General features: G+C 46.8%; 2 protein-coding genes across 7 annotated transcripts in view; one reads left to right on the forward strand and one right to left on the reverse strand.

Annotated features, from left to right (window-relative positions):
- The first annotated feature begins 9,018 nt into the window (after nucleotides 1-9,018).
- On the forward strand, nucleotides 9,019-21,898 carry BTBD17 (BTB domain containing 17). 2 transcript variants are annotated; one of them, XM_053299334.1, is made up of 3 exons: nucleotides 9,019-9,143; nucleotides 13,339-13,615; nucleotides 16,038-21,898. In XM_053299334.1, exons 1-3 carry the CDS (start codon nucleotides 9,050-9,052, stop codon nucleotides 17,116-17,118), a joined length of 1,452 nt encoding a protein of 483 aa, XP_053155309.1. In that variant the 5' UTR covers nucleotides 9,019-9,049; the 3' UTR covers nucleotides 17,119-21,898. The 2 variants fall into 2 exon arrangements, with proteins under 2 accessions (XP_053155309.1, XP_053155310.1); XM_053299335.1 differs by having other exon boundaries at nucleotides 9,038-9,143; nucleotides 13,407-13,615.
- The window catches only part of KIF19 (kinesin family member 19), a 46,310-nt gene continuing 45,207 nt past the window's right edge, over nucleotides 21,824-22,926 (reverse strand). For all 5 annotated transcript variants that reach the window (XM_053299328.1, XM_053299331.1, XM_053299330.1 and 2 more), the window contains one exon: nucleotides 21,824-22,494. In XM_053299328.1, the coding sequence (XP_053155303.1) occupies nucleotides 22,343-22,494 (152 nt within the window). In that variant the 3' untranslated portion in view covers nucleotides 21,824-22,342. The remainder of the gene's footprint in view (nucleotides 22,495-22,926) is intronic.

Here is a 22,926-nt window from a genome sequence, read left to right on the forward strand (position 1 = left end):
GCCATGGCAGGGGTGGGTGGGTGGGATATTGGCAAATACCTGCCTGCATCTCAGAGTCCAGAAAGGAGCTGGAGGCTTGAAAAACCTGGGGACCACAGGAAGCTTCAGGCTCTCAGGGTACTCTTAAGACACACATATTTGCTTCAGCCATCTGGGCAGGATTGAAGAGGAATCAGCTGCCACGATAACTGTGTCAGTAAATAAACATCTGGAAGCTCCATTTCTAAATCCTCAAAGGAAGCCCAGAAATAGCAACCCACTGTGGGGATTTAAATCTATGTGTGGGAATTTTCTGCACCATTTATAGTGCAGCTGAATTTGTCTCAGGAGATGATCCCTTTGGCACCTCCACCAGTCTCTGCTGCAGGTCCTGTTGTTGTCTCCTTGACAGGGTTGGCAAGGCATCCAGGACTGGGAGGTCTGGGCAGCTGGTTGGAATCCACACCTTCTGCAGGTGCGGACACATTGCACTGGCTCACCTAGAGAAAGGCATCTCTGCCCTAAGAGTGGAGTTGCTGTACCAGTTACTTTGGATTTTGGTTCAGTGGTGGGACGGCAAGTCAAGAGCAGGGCCATGTTTCCCATGAGCCTTCACAGCTGTAGCGTTCCCAATCCGAGACCACCACCATAGGAGGTACTCTAGGTCCCTTTCCTCAATGTTCAGCTTCCGTTAGAATAAGAGGAACTTCCTGACTTGTGGAAATATCAGGACAAGCGTGCAGGCGGTATGTTGCCCCATTGCTCTCAAAGAAGTCAATCTCTCCTGTCTTCTAGTGATCTGCCCAGTAAATGCAAAGATGCCAGGAGCCAGGGCCGTAGCTATGCTCCCAAAGGATCTGGGCCTATACTGTCGCTGCAACCTTTATTTATTTTTAACCTTATTCCTCTGGGCTCAGGTTCCTACACCAGCAGGGGGTGGCTTCCGTTGCAGGAAATTAAGCCGTGGCAGGCTATTGTCCGATAAGGCTGCGTGGGGATTGCCAGAGGTGATCATTATTAAGAGCTTGGCTGGCCTTGCTGTGCTGAGTGCACTGCCATATGGGGGGTGGTGGTTGGGAGGTTCTCTCTGGGACCCTGGAAAGTTGTGGCTTGGATGGGTGGGCCAGAATCCACTCCTGGCCACGCTTACCCGCCTCTTCATCCTGTTGTCCTTTATGAGGATGCCATTAGCATGGCCTCTTGCCAGCAGGAGTCACCTTGAGGCCTCCATGATCTGTATGTGCACGACTTTGCTCCCACCCACAGCCGCCCCTGCCCTCCAGCCATGCTCCGGCAGACTCTCTGACCTTCATCCAAACGGCATCCCGTTTGGTCCCAGCTGGGGGAAATATTAGCTTGTTCCCATTCATTGAGTAGCTGTCTGGACTGACGGGATGTATGCTGGCATCTGCTTTTGCATTAAACAGGCAAGTGAAGTGCCTGTTTAAATTCTCCCCTCTCCTCCTGGGCAAGTGTTTCATGTCTGGCTTTGCTGCCTGATTGTCATCCCTTCCACCAAGTCTAGGCTGCGGCCTTTCCCCCAGGGCCCACCAGCCAAGTTATGTTCACAAACAACAGCAAGCAGCATTCTTGGTTAGCCGAGCAATGCTCCTGAGCAGTGCTCTCTCTAATTTTTTCCATCAGTGAATGGAATGAGTTTTGTTCCGGACAGCAGAACTAGGTGTTTGCACCCATACATTCAGAGTGGGATCTTCCTTAATAAATCTGAGTGGGATCTAAAATTAACAGAGCACGCATACATGCGCGCACCATAGAGGGAACACTGCACCTGAGACAACACAGACATAGTTGCAAGAATGTATTCTGTTTTCTAGGCCACAGTATACATCTGTGTTAAACCTATAACAACTTCCATGTCACCACCCAGATCATTTTCACCTAGGAATGACGTGGTGGAGAAGGCCAAGACACTTAGATTCAGATCCCGCATCTTCAAGAGTCCCTTTTGTCTTCCTGATAACCTCACATTAGGGATTTCTTGTTGTTGAAAACCAGAGATGAGTGATATAAATCCTCTGATTTTTCCACACTGCAGATACAGACAGCATGGTCCGGTGGGCTGTGTGGGTTGATGGTTGACATGGCAGAATCCAGTATTCAATCCCCTTTCAGTCACACAGACCCACAGGATAGCCGCACACATGATTTCTCTGTCTCCAGACGGGTTCAGAGGGCCCTCTTGGCAAGTAGGAAGGTGGTCAAGAAGACAATCTGAGTGGCCATTTGACTTAGGATGGAGCTGTCTTCTGATTTCTTTGGGGAGTGTTTGCATAATTAAGGCTTCCACTAGTCATTAGCTCTGGTTACAATGACTGTGTTGTGCAAGAGAGTCCCTGGTGGCGCAGTGGTAAAACTGCCGCCCTGTAACCAGAAGGTTACAAGTTCGATCCTGACCAGGGGCTCAAGGTTGGCTCAAGGTTGACTCAGCCTTCCATCCTTCCGAGGTCAGTAAAATGAGTACCCAGAATGTTGGGGGCAATATGCTAAATCATTGTAAACCGCTTAGAGAGCTCTGGCTATAAAGCGGTATATAAATGTAAGTGCTATTGCTATTGCTAAGAGTGTATTTCTACATTGCAAAACCTCAATGAAGGTGTCCTTTTGAAGACCCTTAGAAGTCTCTTTGAGCTATGAGAATGCATTGAGTCATTAAAATGTATGTTATTGCTCATTGTTAGAAAGAAAGCTGTCTGCAATCTTTTCTTGTTCACTGACCGTGGGGATATGGTATATTTCCTATTATAGTAAACAGGACTACAATTCACACAATAGTTTTTCTAGACAATAGTTTCCTGCACAATATGGCTGCAAATGTAGCTGTATTATGTACAGCTGCACACATGCCTGTTTTGCTGCATGTATATGCACTAAGGTGGTATGACCAATTACCCAAACAAATAGCAAAGTACATAGTGTGAATATGCTTTTTCTTATGAAAGTGATTTTCATGTAGGAAAACTAGAGCCAAAATAGCTTCAAAGATAAACAAGTTCAAGACTCACCAGTATTGTGCAAGACCCAGGCTAAAAAGATGTGCTGACACCACCTGTCTAATTGAGTAGTTTGTGGCCCTGACTCTTAGGCCTCACCTCTTCACATCTCTTCACGACCTTCACATCAGGGTCATCACGTAGCTCTTTCCCATGCAATTAACTGCTCAAATGGCTGTATTATTCACATACACATCACTGCAGTGAGGGATCACATCATGCAAAAGCAGCTCCCATAATGCTGGTGGCTGTATGTTTGCTGAGGCATTAGAAGTAGCTGATTCACCCTGAAAGACAAACTAAACAGCCTGCTAATTTCTATATTCTTTGGAACGTAAAGCTGTAGACAAGGCTTTTGTAAACCACAAGACTGAGACAATACTTATGCATCCTATACAGTGATACAGCCAAATGAGGAAGGGCGGTATAAAAAAATCAAGAAATAATAATAAATAATAACCCTTGAAGAATCCTGAAGTCATTGAATAAGTGGTGTGTTGAAAATAAATCTGTAGTTGTGTAACTATACTGATTAATCAATTAAAACTTGCAGCCTTAGCATGTTGTCATCTCAGATGGCATTATTCCATTATGATGAGCCTGCCCGCTTAGGAAGATAAGCGGCAAAGGTCGTGCTCCATCTCCTGCTGCCATCAGGACACTGGCAGGACAGGGCCTTCCTGATCATGATGTCTGGACTGGGGAATTCCCGGCCCATGGAGCCTCACTTGGGCCTCCACACTGCAGGCTTTTTTATCAGGTTGTTTTCACATTTTCTTTTTCATCAGGCATGTAACCTGAATTGTTTCTTTTCTGGCTGGCTGTGTGCTGTTGTGTTCTTGAATTTTGTTGCTGCGGCTTCTTGCTTTCATTATTTATGTTTTCATAATTTGGTATGGTTTTATTGTTGGTATCTCTTTTGCACTGTAAGCTGCTTTGAAAGCTGTTATAAATGGAAAAGCAGCCTAGAAAGAGGAACATAACTCGATCCTGATGAACAACATGTTAAAATGTGTCTCCTGCAAGGGCAGCTCCGGAGCTTGTCCCTCCTCCCCCTTTCAGAAATCTACTATCTGGGACCTAGACATGCACTTTGCCATTTCTATGCCACTCTCCATTTTTTCTGATGCTGCCACAACAATTAAAACATTTAACACAACAGTTTAAAATACAGATTTAAAACACTAAAACCTAAAACATTAAAACTATACACAAAAACCTGACTAAACAGGTACGTCTTCAGGTCCTTCTTAAAAACATCCAGAGAACAGGAGGCTCGAATTTCGTTAGGAAGTGCGTTCCAAGGTGAACCCTAGAACCCTAGCGTTCCTGGAGAACCCTAGAAAAGGCTCAGTTTTGAGTTGCCACTAACCGAGCTGGTGGCAGCCGCAACTGGACCTCCCCAGATTATCTTAATAGGTGGCGGGGTTCATGAAGAAAAAGGCATTCTCTTAAATACCTTGGACCCAAGCTTTTCAGGGCTTTATAGGTAATAACCCGCACTTACTGGCAACCAGACATATTGACAGCCAGCCAGAAACTTATTGGCAGTCAGTGTACTTTTAAAATGGGTGTAATATGATCTCTTTGGGTAATCCCAGAGACCAGACTGGCTGCTGTATTCTGAACCAACTGCAGTTTCCAGACTATGTACAAAGGTAGCCCAATGTAGAGCATGTTGCAGTAGTCATGTCACCAGCATATGCACCAGAAATGGACGTAGCTGGCATATCAGCTAAAGCTGATAGAAAGCCCTCCTGGCCACTGCCTCAACCTGAGAGACCAGGGAGAGGTTTGGGTCCAGAAGTACTCCCAGACTACATACCTGGTCTTTCTGGGGAGTGCAACCTCTTCCAGAACAGGCAGAGCTAAGCCACTTCCTAAGTTTCGATCTCCCACAATGAGTACCTCCGTCTTGCTTGGATTCAGCCTCAATTTGTTTTCCCTCATCCATCCCATTACTGCCTCCAGAAAGGCATTTAGGGAAGTTAGGTCATTTCCTTATGAAGTTGAATGGATAAATAGATTTGGGTGTCATCGGCATATTGATAACATCCTGTATCAAATCCCCTGATGAGCTCTCCCAGCAGTTGAATGTAGATGTGTGAGGATTTCTTTTGACTCAACCAGGTTAATGATTACCTGGCTGACCAGATCTAACCAGCTCTGCATGAGGGATGCTTCCTTGATGAGTCACCTCTGCCTCTGAGCTGACTGGGGTTTTAATCTTTAACTTTCACGACCCGAAAGTTAAGAAAAGATTCTGGTAAACAGAGGTTCTGGTAGGTTACTGCTGCCACCCTTTAAAAGTTTTTCCTAACAGGGCTTGGATAACTAAAAATCCTCTTTTCACTTTGCTTCCCTCTTGCTAACAGGCAAGTATAAAAACAACTGCTTCCTTAGGCGTTCGCCTGCACGTGGAGCTAATGATAGCTTGCTGAGCTCTCGAAGACATTGGGCATGAGATGGCTCCTAGCCCCATCCTTTTCTCCCCCTCTATTGTGAGTTAATAACCAACTACAGGAGGCTTGTAAAAAGAAAAGAGAAAAACAGTTTATTAAGTTGCTGCAGACTGGTTTGTCTGAGGTTTGAGGTTTTTTTAGATGCACTCAAAAACACTTAGTTGATTGCAAGAATGTTTCAAAGCGCCCAGATCTTTCTAAGGCGGTACACAATGAAAGTTTATTTACTCCATTACAGAAACAGATATTCAGGAAATGCAAAGCACATACAGAAAGCTAAATAACTCCTAACATAAAGTCTGACTAACCATCCTTTTCGTTATGCTAGATTCTGAAGCCTTAAAACTCTGGCTTTCTTACCCTTGAAAACTCACCAAAATTCCTAGCAAGATCAAGTCCCCTGCACAATCTCTAACCCTCAGAGATTCTCCTGCAGACTCCATGCTGGATTCCCTGTTCCTCTGCACTCTCCTTCCACTTTCCCCTTCTTGTTCCCAGCATTCCCCCAACAGCTCTCATGTCCCACCCAGCGGTTGGACTGATTGGTCAAGGCCAGGGGTCGCCAGCTTGTCAATCAAGAATAAGGTTTCACTTCCTATTAACTCTATTGGGGTGGGGAGTCTGGTCACTACAAGATGTTAAAAAGCATTGGAGATGGAATGTAGCTCTGCAGGACCCCATACAATAGCTCTTGTTTTGAAGTGCAACCATCTTCAAGTGACACCATCTGGAACTTACCTGAGAGGTAGGAGCAGAACCAGCACAAAGCATTACCTCCCACTCCCAGCCTTTTCAGGTGCTCCAGGAGGAAACTGTGGTCAACTGTATCGGAAGCCACCGAGAGAGCCAAAAGGATCAAGAGAGTCACACTCCCACTGTTGATTCCTAATTGGAGATCATCCAATAGGCTGACCAAGGCCATCTCAACCCCATAGCCCGCCTGACAGCCAGTTTGAAATAGGTTCAGATAATTTGCTTCTTCCAAGACTTCCCGGAGCTGAGACGTCACCACCCTTTCCAAGCTGAGACATTTTCCTGTGTTGCCAGGAGTTGCATGTTTTCAAATCATTCGTAATCCACTTGGAGTGTGCTGCAATTTTGTGTGTGTGTGACCAAGCAAGAGTGGGAAGTCCATGTGCCAACATCATGGCACCCAGTAAGGGGAGAGCCCATTTTGTGCTGTGCAGGTGTTCTAATGCCACCGAGGGCCAGCTCAAGCACTGGGGAGGCTGTTGGCATGTTAATGCCATGAGGTAATTATACCCTGGTGGGTGGGGGGAACTAGGTGGCAGCAAGTAGTATCATGATGTGACCCTGAACAGTAATGCAGAGTCTGACACTGAGGCAGAGGGAGAGGTTTGGAGCCCAGCCCAGCCCCAAGCCCTGGCATCAGTCTTAAGCCTGAGTCTGCCAGCTGGGAGACCCCAGAACCAGAAACTCTGGAACTGGCACACCTGGGCCTGAGCCTCACCAATGAACCAGGGCTGAAGGTCCCCACTAAGCATTCAAGGGATTCCCTCCTCACTTTACTTAACTCGCTCCCAACAAAATCCAGTAACCCATGTTTCCTCCCACCAAACCTAGCAACCACCTATATCTCCCCACAAACTGTCTTCCTGCCAAACCCAGTAGCTCATATCTCCCCACAAGAGCCTTTCTCCCCTGCCAAACCATGTCTCCCTCCCAAGTGTCTTTCCTCTCCCTCCCAAAAATTTCACTGAGGAATTGTTCCTCAAGTTTACCCCTCCAGTGAACCAGCCTGTTCCATGCCAAGTTCTTCACGCTCTCTCAAGCGATGCAGCAGACCAGGAGGGGGACTGATGGAGTGGAGGCAGGAGTGCAGGACTCCAGGGAAGAAGGCTGCCCCTTTAAATCTTTCGGTTCTGTAGGCAGGAGGATGGGCCTAGGAGGGGTAGTCTGAACCTGGAGGTATTTAAAACCTCACTGCAACTTTATGGAGCAAGGTGCTCACTCAGAGCTCTCCAGGGTTCTGTAACCCTGCAGGGCAGGGCAGGGGGACAGTGGGAAGGCAGGGGCTCCTCGTCCTCCACATCAGCAAATGGAGGGGAGGGCAAGATGTTGGAAGCAAGCAATGGTTCTCTCCATCTTCCCCACTGGCAAATCTAGAAATGTATGTGGTGGTAGTGGTGGTGTGCCAGTTTATCCTACATTCAGATGGGGAATAATTCAGAGGCCTCTGGGGGATGCTTTCGTTTTCAGATGCCAGTGGGTGCTGGGAGAAGGCAGAAGCAGTCCATGTTTCTCAGCCAAGGATCTTGCACTATCACTATCACCACAGGAGGGTGGTAACTGTGGCTTCCGGGGTTGGCTGCTGCGTGGGCCTTCTCATTAAGGTTGCCAACTTTGACTGAAACTTTTCCGGAGAGATGTTTGCCCCTCTCCCCTGAGATCTCCCCCTAGTGTTTTTCACAAATCCAAGCTGTCAAAAGTGCCAGGATTGCTTTTAAAAGTTACCAGAAGATTGATGCTGATTCCTGGAGGCTCCAGGCCAGTCCTGGCGGGTGGGCAGCCCTGAAGGGGATGGGCTCCTGGGCCAGTGTTGATGCGACGTGTGCCTTGTGTCCTGTTCTAGCCAGACTGTAAGTCCTGGCAGCAGTGATGTAGCTGCAGAAGTGCAGAAGGTGCTCTCCACGACAGCCCCCATCATGGCCATGCCCACCCCAACAGCCAAAGAAGCCGAGAAGTACCGGCACACCCTCCCTGTGTGTTCCCCAACCTCCACTCAGGGGCGTAGCAAGGTTGGAGTGGGTCCAGAGACAAGATTTTAAAATGCGCCCCACCCCCTCACTGAAGCTCAGCTCCAAATGGTTTTGTAAATTGTGGACGATGCAAGTCATTTAATGGTACTAGAGAAAGACCTGCTGTTCTGGTAGCTCCAGGTCTTAACACTCACATAAATTTTGGAGGATGAATACAATGGAAGGAATCCTGGGTGGGTGCGCAGCTGGGGGAGTCAGTCATGTGACTTGCCTCTGGCGGGGGGCCCCCCAAGGCAGTGGGCCCCCAGACAACTGTCTCCCCTTGCCCTATTATACTTACACCCCTGCCTCCACTATACCCCTGCCTGGCAGGCAGCACTAAACAGGTCTGGAGAGGACTTATCCAGCGGCAGGAAATGGATGGAGAGGCAGGCTCCGCAGGCCCTGTAAGAGTCTCTTTGGGACAGGAGGAACTATTTTATTTCTTCTGCTATGTTATTCATTTTGAAAACTTTTTAAATTGCAGGGCGGAATATAAATATTCTCAATAACAACAACAACAAGTTAAGAACCTCTGAGGATCGATGTACAAGCTGAGGCCTCCTCGAGCATGTTGCTTCCTGCATGTGGAGGGCCCATGGTAGTCCTGCTGTCCCAGGGAGGCTCAGCCAGCGACCCAGCGAGCCCCCACAATGCCCAACAGGAATCAATTCACAATCTAATGTGGTTTCCTTGGTAACAGCTGTTACTAGTTTTCCACCAATCAATGGCAAGCGGGGCTGGGAGAGTCAGTGTCCTACATAAAGAGTCAGACACATTATACTGTACACTCGGTGGAGGGCTTATTCCCTCCGCAGAGACGTTCCAGGAAGGAGCCATGGCTAAAGTCATAGGGGTCCGTCACGCGGCACCCAGGCGGTGGGCCTGCTCCTTGGCTGCCCTGTCCCTGCTGTGCCTGGCTGTCCAAGCAGGTAAGGAGAACGGTGGCTGGGAAGGAGCCCTGCAGGGCAAGCTTGCTGGGGTGTTGCGAGGAACTTTGATTACTTTGCCACCGAAGTGCCTAGAAAGTGGGACATGTGTTGCAGAACTTTAGTATTGTGGCAGAATCTTTAAGAGTCTCTTTACGAAAGTGTGTTCACCGAGTGGATTACACTCTTGCATAGATGAGGACAGAGAAGCAGGGAATCGGACGCCTTGGCCACAGAGCAAGTGCAATCTTGTATTTAGGTCCACAGCTTTAGCATCCCAAGGTGAGAGAGAGGGAGAGAGAGAGAGAGAGGGATCGCACTGGCAAATTATTCCGTACAGCAGATCCCCAAAGGTTATGCAAGGAGGCTGCCTAAGGAACTGGAGCCAGGTCACTCAAGTCACGGCTCGTTCCCCAATCACTAGACCATTCAGCTAGAGGGAGAGCCTGACAGGGAATGTCATTTGTGCACCCATCATGGCACAGTCTTCATGCAGCTTGTGCTCCCTGTAACCTTGACCTTGAAAGTCTGGCCGGTTCAGCTCTCTGCCCGCAACGTCCAATGACACAAAACCCCGAATTACCAGAAACTGGACTGCACCCCAGAGAGAATGCACACAGTACCTGCATTTTCTCCGCGATGAATTTGGAGCCGACCCTCTGAAGCGAAAGGCTGCATCTCTCATTTCCAATCCCCTACTCAGCTTGGTTTAACTGTGCCGCTCCTGTTTCTAGAAGAAGCTAATCCTCTGGATAAGACATGGATTTAAAAGATATTATATGTGGGCCAGATTCACTGAGGGCATAAGTAGTGGCAGGGCGAGATGAAGGAAAAGTTGGCGCATATCTGTACCCATTGAATAGGATTTTGTGTGAACTACTGATTCATTGCTGTACCTTCCGAAATGGTACACAGCGCTCCTCCCTTGCCCCTTGTTTTTGGCAGGGAACTGGATCTCAGTAGCTTGGGTGAATTTGCAAAGTCTGAATATGATAGTTATTAGAGAATGAGATGTTTTATAACAAACCAGATTGGTCACATCTAAGGGTGTTTCCTGGGATTAGGCATGAAAGATGATGTATATGTTCCAAGTCAATATTATAACACACTTGTTTAGCAGAGGCTGACTGACCTCCCCAGAGAGTGGCTTTCTCATTAACATGCGGTGAGCTTTTTGTTTGCTGAATGTCAAGCAGGCACACCAGTTTCCCTCTCTCAAGGCTTGGAGTGGCTGCTTATGCAAATAGCAAACCAAACTGGGTGTGCGGAGACCACACACAGGGACAGGCAGGAAGATGAACAATCTGAAGGCTACTGGAGGAGGGGGGGGGATATTTCACAGCCCTCCCCTCTGTGCTCTGGAGCAAAGAGTCACAAACACTCTTCCTTTTCGAGAGGATCCAACAAAAGTGATGTTTTCATGGAAATAGCCAGTTGGTCTTTCCCCCTTTAAGTCGCTTTCTCCCTCCCCCTCCCCACTGTGCTGCTTTGTCCTTAGAGGGAGTGGGGTTCTTTTGCATTTTAACCTTTTATCCCTGCCCAAGTTGGCAAGCCAAGATACAGAGAGGAGGAACAGGCTAAGCTTTCTTTCCCAAGGGAGGCAGAGAAGTGTCACTTGGCTCAAGGAGAGAATTGAATTCATCTGGTGTGGCAGTGATTTCACTGAGTTAATGACGGCTGTGAAACTGCTGGCTCCAATCCAGCTCCCAAGCATAGTAAGTGAATGCTTGGATACCCACAGGAGCTAGCGAGGATGAAGCAGAGATGTGAGGAGCAGGGTGACTTTAATTACCACCCTCAATGTATTGGGAGTCAGGAGCAGTCAAGGGCTACAGACGTTAATGATTTCATCGCAAACATTACGAATTTGCAAGGTTTCTAGAAGCTTTCAATGGTGAAACATGCTAACATGTTGAAAATACTGGCCTTAATTTATTTGTAAAGTTAATTAGATTTTAAGGATGGCCATTGATTTGGAAAGATTATTGTGGTCGGGCAAGCATGGATTTGCATATGTATATTTTAAATTCATGAGTTTTTTGGATTTGGGGATTGATGATACTGAAGTCATTCTTCCCTGTTTGTGTGATATGGGATGGATATCTGTAAGGATCAATGCCACATTATGAGTGTGTGTGTGTGTGTGTGAGAGAGAGAGAGAGAGAGAGAGAGAGAGAGAGAGAGAGAGAGGTGCCTTTTGAACATGATCCTAATGCTGTGGAAGGCATTTCTTGGTGGGGAAAACAATTTCTTTGTGTAGGAAAAACCCATGTAGTTGTCTCCACCAACATACTAGTTGCATACCTGTAAAGTTACTATGGAACCCTGGAAAAGTGTTTCATGAGGCACTATAGAATTAATAGCACCTTTATTTCTGGTGAAAACTAGAGACAACAGCAGGAGATGAAGAGGTGAGGGAGGGAGCAGGACAGCCTGTATCAAAAGGAGGGAGCAGAATAGCCTCTCACAGGGGCATAGCAAGGTTGGAATGGGACCTGGGACAAGAAATAGATAGGTCCCTGTCATGGGTGTCTGCAGGTTTATTTCTGTGTGCATAAAGTATACAGAAAGTATGTCAATAGAAATCAAAACACAACAGGATGTATCCAGTGTTAATCCTGCTTAGAGTAGACCCAGAAATAACTGAAAGTTAGTCATGAAAAAGGCATAAGATTGCACCCTAAGTACTATTATTTCAATGGGTCTGCTCTAAACAGGACTAACATGAAGTAAACCCAACAAATTTATTACACTTATAGACAGCTGCATCAATACAGCATAACCAGAATTTATGTTTGTTCATTTTATGTACTGCCCTTCCTAAAGCGACTCAGGGCGCTTTACATTAAAATAAAAAAACATGTAATAAAACTATTAAAATCAGAAAACATTTAAACCAGATTAAAATTCATTAAAATTAAAATTCAAACTAGATATTGAAAGCCAGACTAAAAAGATAGGTCTTTAAGGTTCTCTTGAAAGCCTTTAGGAGGGATTTAACACTAAATGAGTTTATTTAACAGAAATTCCCATTTCTGGTGGGGGCGGTGGGGGGTGGGCAGAGAGAGAGAGAGAGAGAGAGAGAGAGAGAGAGATCACAAGTATATATACTGTGGTATTCAGCTCATATTCAAACAAATAGTCCTAAGCCTGGGCTGACAGGCAGACCAAAAGATATAAGAAGGAACACAAACAGATTACAAAAAGAAAATTACACTTACACACACACACACACACACACACACACACACACACACACACACACACACACGAATGAATACTATTTCCATTGCATAACAGAAATTCCTGTTATCTTAATTGCTGCTTAATAATTGCTAGCATTTTAATTCATACACACTAGGAGTACAGACTGACAACCACTAAGGCTCTTTAGAAATCTTCATATTTCAAGGGGGCTTCAGTCCCCCAAACAAAAGAAAAGCTTTTTTTTTTTTTGGTTGTAGATAGATGAATATGGCGATGAATATTTATATAATACTGCTTTTCAACAAAAAGTTCCCAAAGCAGTTTACATAGATATAAACAAATAAATAAGATGGATCCCTATCCCCAAAGGGCTCACAATCTAAAAAACAAATGTAAGATAGACACCAGCAACAGCTACTGGAGGATGCTGTGCTGGGGATGGATAGGGCCAGTTGTTCTCCCCCTGGTAAATAAAGAGAATCACCACTTTAAACATGTGCCTTTTTGTCATATACCAGATAGACTGGTCTGAATCAGTGGAAGGCAGATTCCTGTTTCATACTCTCCAACTTTTCACTGACAAAACAGCTTCCTATTTGCATCACTCTCTCAATGCCTGAGAAAGTCATATGCAAAGATCACACACACCAGTATCTGATGAGATTGCTTTAAGGCGCAGGGAGGGTGTCCTTACCTCCCCCTGCTGCGTTTCCCCTGCCAGCGCTGCTGCCAAAACCGCTGATGCGGGGCGGCTGAGTACCTTCTCACTGCCCTGGTCAGCATAATACCAGAAGTGGCTGGCGCGTATGCACGTGCGTGATAAATGCTGGTTTAATTAAGACAATCTCAAATTGCTCAGTGCTTTCCCATGCAACCTTCTCTTACATACAAATCAATGAAATGAATAAAATAAAATATTTCAGTCTGCCTTCAGATTCCCTGTCGCATAACCACCTTCTGCTCATCCTATTCTGTGTCACGTCCTCTGCAGTCCAGAAAGCAGACCTCAGTGCGGATTCCACGGTGGCTACCATCAACCACTCTTTGTCACTGCTACAGCGACTACAAGAGCTCCTGCACAACGGGAATGGCAGTGACACCACCCTGCGGGTGCACACAACTGGCTCTGATGAAATCAAGGTTTTTTACACCCACCAGTTGATGCTCAGTTTGCAGAGTGAGATCTTTGAGAGCCTTCTGCACAACCAAACAATCCTCACACTGCATGAACCACCTGACAGTGCTGCCCTCTTTGAAAAGTTCATCAGGTAGGAGGCTCTTATATTTTCTCAGGGCCGTCCCTAGCGGGGTGCGGGGCTAGGGGCGAATCAGCATGTGCGGGGCCTCCTTAACATTTCATATCCTTAAAGAATCATTCTGATTGATGACATATAGTGTAAATAGTGTGAGTGAGGTTTTTTGGACATGTCCAACCAGCTTGGACATATAATACATTTCTAAAGAAATAAAAATAAAAAGCACAACACATGCTTCACAGTTCTCAGACCGTTTGGGCTGCAAATCAACTTGAGCATAGTGCATTCACCAACCAACCAACCAACCAACCAACCAACCAACCAACCAACCAATTATATATTGTTTGTCCCAGAAGTTTTTGTAATTTTCTGCCATGAAACAAGCCATTTACAGGATTTATGGATTTTTTTTTAAAAAACTAACAATTTGTCCAATCCACTTCAATTTAAATATATCTATTCCTCCCACCCTGCCCTACATCTCTGCTCAATACCAAAGCCCTATGGCAAGTCATTCCAGGACAGGTGTTCTAAAGGCTAGGGCAGAAAGTGGGGTGTTTAACCTTTTTTATAATATCATCATAACTCCATTACTAAGGCTGGGCTGGGCTGGCTGGGCTGGGCAGAGGGTCTGAGAGCTCTGGTGCTGGACACTCTCTGCCTGCCTGCCTGCCTGCCGGCTTGCTTGCTTCTTTCCTGAACTTCAGGCTTCAGAGAGGCCTGTATGGAGGCCTCTCTGGAAGCCCTGCCAGAGACGGAACTCTAGCAGCTTGTCTGGGAGCCTTTCAAGCTGCACACAGAAACAAAAGATTGGCTGCGGCTGGGCTGCCTGTGGGGAAAAATAAGTGGCTGGGACTGGGAGAGAGATGAGGGCAGGCTGCACTGCAGTGTGCCGAGTGGGGCCTGTGCCAGCACGGGCTCAGGGCAATTGCCCCAGTTGCCCCACCCTAAGTCCTGTAAGTTCTCCACACACACAAGCAGTGAGGGTTCATTCATTGGCCTAGTCAGAATGGGTCTGAAGGAAAGAGTGAGCAAGTCACCTCCTTTGGCCTCTCTTCATCCCATGGCTGGCTTTGAGGGGCAGAGGGACTAGGCCCCTAGTATTTGCCCATCTGCTCCTAATTGCCCTTCAATCTCTCCTAATGGCCTGTCACCCAGCTGACCCTTGTCCTTACATGCATTATTGCATGGAATCAACAGAGTTGGGAAAAGAACAGAAAGGGAACTGTCTCAGCCTAGACCATGTCACAGAGAAAGCTATCTTTGTAAATAGCCCCCCTTGGAACTTGTCTCTCACTTCTACGACACAACACCGGCCTACTCTTCTGGGCCAGGAGAAGACAAGAGTGGTGGTTGTGTGGCTGAGAGTAAAGAGAGTGAGAGCTTGGCCTCTAAGAGCCAAACTAGGTGGGAAGCTGCAGATCTGTGTTTGGGTCTCCTGTCTGTTTTAATATATTTTTTAAAGCTGCATTGAATTGCGACCATGATGCTGCGGGAGAGAATTTAGCCCTTTTCAATGGCTGGCTTGGATGATGTGTCTGAGCTAGCCCATCCCACCAAGCAACTTGGAACACACATCGATCTATCCCGCGCGCCCTCCCAATGGCCTTTACCCCAGGGATTCCCCTGATAATGTGGAGAGCTGGTTTGTTTGAACATTAATGTGACTTTTAGATCATGTTTGAGGGGGCAGTTTAGATGAATGACCCCACCCCCCCTCATGATTAGGAGACAGAAAAAGCTGCACTCGAAGGGAGAGTAAGATGAACTCGTGCATGTCCCTAATTGCATGGCTGACTTGAGCATATCATGCACTCTGTGTGTCTCCAAGTTTTCCTTATTGCCTTCCCAAAGCTGTATATGCTTAATGCTTCAGTGTTCCACCATTTTTTGACTCTACTCCCTCCACTTTCGCCATGAGGTTTCAGATGCATGTTTGCTAAGGGTAAATGCACATGTGGAACTGTGGAAATGAAAGGAAAAGTGGGAGGCGGAGGAAGGGTTAAGAACTCCCTTCACCATGCTGCTTCTTTACTCCAAATCAGTCCCTTCCAGCACTGTTTTACATGAAAGAAGTGGGACTTTGGGTTCATGATATTCTATCTATCTATCTATCTATCTATCTATCTATCTATCTATCTATCTATCTATCTATCTATCTATCTATCTATCTATCATAATTATATACCTCCAGACATGTGCATCCCTAGGCAGTGAATTATGTTAATGTATACCATAAAGTTTGACTCTGAGTTTGTTTGTTTTAAAAAAGAGAGGATTTATCTGAATCTGATGATACATCTTGTGATCTTAGGCTATATCCTATAATCCTGAATTTGTGTGCCACGGGAGAGGAGATTGTGAGCATGACTGTTGTTGAATTGGGAGTGAAGAAAAAGGTTCACAATGAGCTCAGATTTCCTTTCTCCTCCAGATATCTGTACTGTGGTGAGATCTCCATCCTCCTCCACCAAGCCATCCCTCTTCACCGACTAGCCAGCAAATATCGTGTCTCCAGCTTGCAGCGAGGGGTGGCTGAGTATATGAAGGGCCACCTGGCCAGTGAGTCGAACCAGGGCCATGTGGTGGGCTGGTACCACTATGCAGTCAGGATTGGGGATGAGGCTCTGCAGGAGAGCTGCCTCCAGTTCCTGGCCTGGAACCTCTCTGCTGTGATGAGCAGCGCTGAGTGGGCCTTGGTGAGCATAGACCTGCTGCTGTTGTTGCTTGACCGCTCCGACCTGGTCCTGCAAAGCGAACTGGAGCTGTACACGGCTGTCGAGGAGTGGGTTGCCACCCACCAGCCCGAGGACCCTGTTGTGGCCAAGATGCTGAGGTCTGTGCGCTACCCTATGATCTCCCCCAGCCACCTCTTCCATCTGCAGAAGCAGTCTCCAGTGATGGTGAAGCATTACAGAGCTGTGCAGGACCTGCTCTTCCAAGCCTTCCAGTTCCATTCTGCTTCCCCAATCCACTTTGCCAAATACTTTGACGTCAACTGCAGCATGTTCCTGCCTCGCAATTACCTCTCGACCTCTTGGGGCTCCCAGTGGGTCATTAACAACCCAGCCCGAGATGACCGTAGCACTAGTTTCCAGACCCAGCTGGGGCCTAGCAACCATGACTCTGCCAAGCGGGTGACCTGGAACGTCCTCTTCTCCCCACGCTGGCTCCCAGTCAGCCTGCGCCCTGTCTACTCTGACTCTGTCTCTGGGGCCATACAGTCCATCAGGATTGAAGATGGGCGCCCACGTCTGGTTATCACACCAGCCACAACTAGCTCTGACTTTGCTGGGGTCAGTTTCCAGAAGACCATTCTGGTTGGAGTAAGGCAGCAGGGCAAAGTCTTTGTCAAGCATGCCTACAGCTTCCACCAGAGCACAGATGAAGTGGCCGACTTCCTGGTGCATGCCGACTTGCAGAAGCGCACCTCTGAATACCTCATCGACAACTCTCTGCACCTTCATATCATCATCAAGCCAGTCTACCACTCGCTGATCAAGATCAAGAAGTAGATGCAAGTAGGGGGCGGGTAGGAGCTGCTAGTTTGTACTGCAGAATGGCATCCCATCCACCATCCTGTACAAGCTGGCTGACACAGGCACTGCATCTTGCAATCTGTGTGCCAGAGAGGCCCACAGTGCTCCTCGCACACAAACATCTTTTGCACCTGCAAAACTGGGGACTTCTTTTTTAGATAGCTGGGCAGTTAAAACAGTTAAAGTCATGGGAGGGTGGGAATCCCCTTATCTCTATTTCTACTGCTTACGTTTAGCTCTTTTCCCTCTTCTTTTAAGGATCTCAGGTAGAACTGGAGAATCTCAGTGGTGCTTTGGATTAGGTGGTTCTCAAAGACATACCTTTAGCAAGAGCTTTGTCTTCCTTATCTTCTTAGAACCTGGCTTATGCACTCTATGTCTTCACCATGAGGTGGTATTTCATAGAATTGTCGGAAGGTGACAGACCTAGGCAAAGAACCAAACATCCTGGTAGAGTAAGCCCCTTTGTAGTAATATTTAATGTTTTCCTTGTCATCCTCATTTGCTTATAAATGCAAGTCTACAGCCTCCCCCAAGGTCCCCTAATAGGTTTGACACCACCTGGAAAGAGCTTCAAGAATTTGTCATGTGTGAAGCAATATACCAACAGAACCATCTCTTTATCATTGGAAGATGGTCCTCCTCTAAGAATTTCAGCTAGAGACAGACAATAGTTTTTAAGCGTTGAAAGTGGCATTGTTGCCTTTGTTGTATACAGATGTATTTTTTTCTGCCCCATCGTCATGTCTAGTCGTGCAGGTTTCTTGAAACAGTACCAAAATCTACACAGCTTCTTTACTAAATGTGAAAATAGGGTGAGTGGACACACCATAGATAATGATATCTTTATCATTCCACCTTCGGCAGTCTGAAAAAATTATTAACCAGTTCCAAACCTTAACTTTCACCAATGGGTTGACTCCATATTTTTCACATGCAAGTTGTTCTTCCTAGTATAGGCACACATTCTTAATATTGAGGGAGAAATGATTGGGGGAACTATTTGTGGCTATAGTTCTGATTATGTGGGCATGGATGCCATGGAGTCATAATAATTACTAGCTTGGTCAAGGAAGACTGGATTTACTCCAGAATGGCCTAATGAATGCTGTGATTCTATATATATCATGATACCTTATGGCCACAAACTCTATAAGGGAGATGCATAGCAATGGCTGAAACCTCATCTGAAACTGGGGGAGGGGATGGGGCAGATCAGAAGGAATTGCAGACTGTGGGGTAGGTAGAGGTATGGCGCTTTATATATGAACAGGAAGTGTGACAACAAGGTGACCATATGATATTGCTTTGAGACAGGAGTGTTTCCCAATCTTGCTTGCAGCATCCTTTCTGCTCATGGAGTTCTTCATGAGTTTTCCTGCTCACATGAGTTCTCATTGTCTTCTACCAAGCTTCCCTTCCATGGCCTAGTCCCACCACACAGCTCCTATCACAGCCTGACAAGTAGCTCCTTCCATCCCATTGTTATTCTTTCCCCCAAACTATCCCTTTTCCTAATATCCCATTGCTCCTCTGTCTTCAGGCTATCCAAGTTGCTTCCATTCCCCACTTTCCAGGTAGTGGCTGTTGCGTTTGCTCCAATGGTGGATCCCTCCGCAATGTTGAATTTGCAAGCATTCCAGACCTTTCTGTTCCCTCCACACCTCTTCAGCCTATGGTTGCTGCTGGCATTCTAAAACTACTTCTGTTGCACAAAGAAGTATAAGAGGAGAAGGGTAGGAATAAGGTCATCTTTGCGTTGGTTATGAATTGTAACTAAAATACCATGAATTCTTTGGAAAAGAGGAGAAAGAACAACAGTGTATTGGGGGGGGGGGGTGTATGTGTGTGTGTTTGCGTCCATAGCTCAGTAGCAGAGCACATGCTTGGCTAGAGAAAAGTGACCAGGAAGACAAAAGAAATCTGATAGGTGTCCGTCAAAATAGGAACCCTGTTCATACAACGTTACGTTGTACCTGTGTGCAGATGTCTATATGCATTGAGCTGGTTCAGAAGAGCATCTGCTGGCTGATGTGTGGAGGGTGGGGATGCGGTGAGAACGCACCCAGACCCGCCCTGACATCACTAAAGGATGTCCCAGTGTGCTGCCGGGATGTCCTTTAATGGTGTGAGGGGCCATAAATCTAAAATCAGGTAGATTTAGGGGCATCTAAATTGCCCCTCTATATGCACTCCAGAAACACTGATTATATGTATCTAAATCTAAATCACTTGTCTTTTGTGACTAAAGGATGTCCCAGCACTGCGTTGGGACATCCTTTCGTGACATCAGGGTGGGCGTGCTCATGCTTTGTCCCCACCCTCAGTGCATGAGCTGGGCTGTGTTCATCTGAACTGGCCCATGTACATCTTTTTCTGTGAATGACTGTACACGTGCTCACTTAAAGAATGAACCTGGGTACACCCCCACCCCACCCCATCAAATGTAGGGTACAGATAGAAAGTGCACTACTGTACATGTGTTGAACATAACTGTATGTGTGTACAGATCTATGCATGTGCACACTGGCTGACATTCCCTGCTGCAGCTGTATGGCGATGGAGGGAAGTATGGGGATGCTGCTGCGAATTCCTAAAGCAGTGAAGATGTTGCTGCCAACATGTGGGCCTAAAGCAGCATCCCTGGAGTTGTCCTCATTCAATAGTACAATGGTGAAAGACTGAAGGGGTGTTGCTTTCAGGCTCACATATCAGCAGCAGCATCCTTGCTGCTTTAAGCATCCGCAGCAGCATCCCTGCACCTCCCTCCATCACCATACAGCTGTGGGGAATGTTGGCCACCATGTGTTGAACTTTGTAACATGTAAAATAGGCTGAGGGAGGACCTGAAATCTTGTTTCAGCCATCACTGACCTGAGGCTAAGGTGTGTCTGTGTGAGAGAGAAAGAAATGGAACATCTTGCTTTTGGTCTGTGTTGGGTGAATGTTTGATGCAGCTAATGGAGACATCGCAAAGGGCCAGCCTGCCAATCATGAAAATGACAGCCATCATGCTTAGGGTGTTTGCCTCTTCAGTCAACCACCCTGAGCGGGAAGAGTGTGACTGGGAGGGTGATTGATGCACTAGAAACATGACAGGGGCAAGACTTCCGAACACACATCGCATGTTGTAAGCATGCAGAATGGCTGAACAAGGCTACACTTGCGTGCCATTAATAAAAAGGTGGTGCAGGGGGTGGGGGACCTGGTTGGGAAATTCCAAAGCAGCTGAGAGAGATTCCTGCCTGCAACCTTGAAGAAGCCTCTGCCAGTCTGGGTAGACAATATTGAGCTAGATGGACCCATGGTCTGACTTGGTATATGGCAGCTGCCTAGGTTCCTAAGTCTTGTTGTGCCCCACCCAGCTGCTTAGGATGGGACTTGTACTGCAGACCTACCAGTACACCATCACAAAACATGTGATATTTTGTGATGCAATATGGGTTCGGAGGTCTTGCCCCTGGCACGTTTCTAGTTCATGAACCAATGCCGCATGAAGATACACCAATACAAATGTTTAGCAGCAGAGTGTCAGGCACTGGGACAGGAGTGACCCTGACTCTATGATATGCCCAAAGAGAGTATGGCTAAAATCAAACTCACGACAAGGCCTAGTCCAGTTCAGATTTGTATTCCTGAAATGATGTCAGCCTTCAGAGCTGGAAAGTCCTATTGAGAAGGAAGCAAGAATGGAAAGGATTCTAGCATGGGCATCTTATTTGGCTAGGGGGCCACTCAGTAGCTGAACCAGTCCTGTAATACAGGTGATTTTAGAGGGAAACTGAGACTGTTGACGTCAGGCAGGAAAAAGGTAGGTAGTGCTCCTGTGCAGACTCCAGTGCAATATGTTGGGAACAGCCATTCTAAGAGCATTCTAAAGAACCAAGGGTTTCTACAAGCCTATATTTAGCCTGCTGCTAGCCCACCCCTGCCTAGGAATGTTGGTTTCAAAGACTGCAGGTGTCAGCTGGATGTGAAGCAGGTATTTGGCAGGAACCAAGTCCTACAAGCCAGATTCAGCAGCAGCAACAAATATTTTATATGCCCCCACCCTACCCTGTCTCAGCTCACTAGGCACACAAAAGTCAACATTTGTAACTCCATCATACACCATTTGCCAGTTCTTATGGCAACATTTTTTGAATAAAGCTTTGCAACATTCAACCCAATGGAAGGGTACCCAGAAATTCTGTATTATCTCAGAGATGTCTACTATCCCGTCAGCTAATTGGGCAAAGAGGCACCTTTTAAAGTGGTGGCTGTCTTATATTTAGCAGGGAAAAGCAACTGACCCTATACAGACTGGCATAGCTTCTCTCCAGTGGCAGTTGCTGGTATCTCTCTTGTGTCTTTTTAGGATTGCGAGTCCTTTTGGGACAGGGAATTGTTTTCTCACACCTTTTAATGATGTAAAACACTTTGAGACCTTTTGTTTGTTTGTGAAAGAAGTGATATATTAATATTTTCAATAATATAAGTAATATCCCTTCACGTAACCAGCATTAATTTCTGATTGGAAAGGAGCTATTGTCTTGTATTGATACAGGGTCCACTAGTTCAGGGGCATAGAACTGCAGTTTTCTTTCCCCGCAGATTGTCACGATACCTGAAGCCACATGAAAGCATTGCCCCTTCCTATTCCCAGAGCCCTACTTCTCCAAGGAGTATTCTAGAAAAGTGCTAATTTAAAAGATTCCAGTTTATTGAAATGTATTTGACTAATTAATGTGATGCAAAAATATAGCCTACAGACGGAGTGTGTGGCGACTCATCTCCCTGCAGGCCACACAAAGGTTGTGGTGCCCTGTTCTCCACGAGCACAAAAGCACAACAGAGCTGCAAGTACTTCCATTTCAATGGCGCAGAGATCTGTGCTTATGGAGTAAGGGGTTCTCCAGTCCCATCCCACTTAGCGGCAACAGACAACTCTGAGGGTACAAGTATTGACGCCCATCCAGAGAGTTACTTATTTCAGGTTGAAGAATCCCTCTGAGGAGCTGAAAAGACGTTTTGTGACAAGATGAAGCCTTGACAGGAACAACCACAACCCACCAGATAGCCTCTTGGCCCTTGCTCCGTTTGCTGCAGCCATTTGTGCAGTCAACTACCTTCCCACAGTGCCTTTGGCGATTTCACCTCCCGACGGGGCAGCCAATGCAGCTTCTTGTTCCTTTTTGACCTGTTTGGGTTGCCTCAGCTCTTAACACCGTCGGTTTCTGCCCTCCTTGCCGTGTGGGTTGGTGCCATTCACTGTGATATAGTTCAGACGTGGGCGCTGGCTGACTTGGGCCGTTTTCCTGGAGATACCAGTTTGGTTGGAGGTGACAGAGAGAGAAGAGGCCTCACTGGGGCCTGAAGGGGAAGAAGGGGAAAGGAAGACACTTCTTAGCATTAATCTGTGCTTGCGTCTCCACTATCCTCTGACTAGGGATTTCCTGATGCAACGGTACTATCCCTCAGCGCCTCAAATTCATCCACGGAACAGTTGGTTGATATCTACCTTTCCTCCGAGGGGCTGAGGGTCTTAAGCCTGTGCATAGCCCACAACGGCAGATTCTGACACGGCACGACAGTGGCATAGTTGGGAGGGGCCATGTCTGCCCCTTCCAACTGCTGTGTTGTATCGTGTCAGGCTGGAGAGCCAACATGTCTGTTGGACACCCACCCAAGCCACCCTGCCCTGCTTTGCTCTCTCCTCTCCTCCTCTTCCTTTACCTGTGACTGATGCAGCAGAGCAGGAGACAGGCTCTGTGAGGATTCATTTGTTCTTCAAGCAGCACGACA

Source organism: Hemicordylus capensis, chromosome 2, assembly GCF_027244095.1.
Source record: "Hemicordylus capensis ecotype Gifberg chromosome 2, rHemCap1.1.pri, whole genome shotgun sequence".
Classification (NCBI taxonomy): domain Eukaryota; kingdom Metazoa; phylum Chordata; class Lepidosauria; order Squamata; family Cordylidae; genus Hemicordylus; species Hemicordylus capensis.

Bases quoted from the DNA above. Each gene is read 5' to 3' on its own strand.
- BTBD17 (XM_053299334.1), top strand. From the start codon at position 9,050: ATGGCTAAAGTCATAGGGGTCCGTCACGCGGCACCCAGGCGGTGGGCC. The intron at 9,144-13,338 runs GTAAGGAGAACG...CGTCCTCTGCAG, and splicing joins GTGCCTGGCTGTCCAAGCAG to TCCAGAAAGCAGACCTCAGT. The intron at 13,616-16,037 runs GTAGGAGGCTCT...TTTCTCCTCCAG, and splicing joins CTCTTTGAAAAGTTCATCAG to ATATCTGTACTGTGGTGAGA.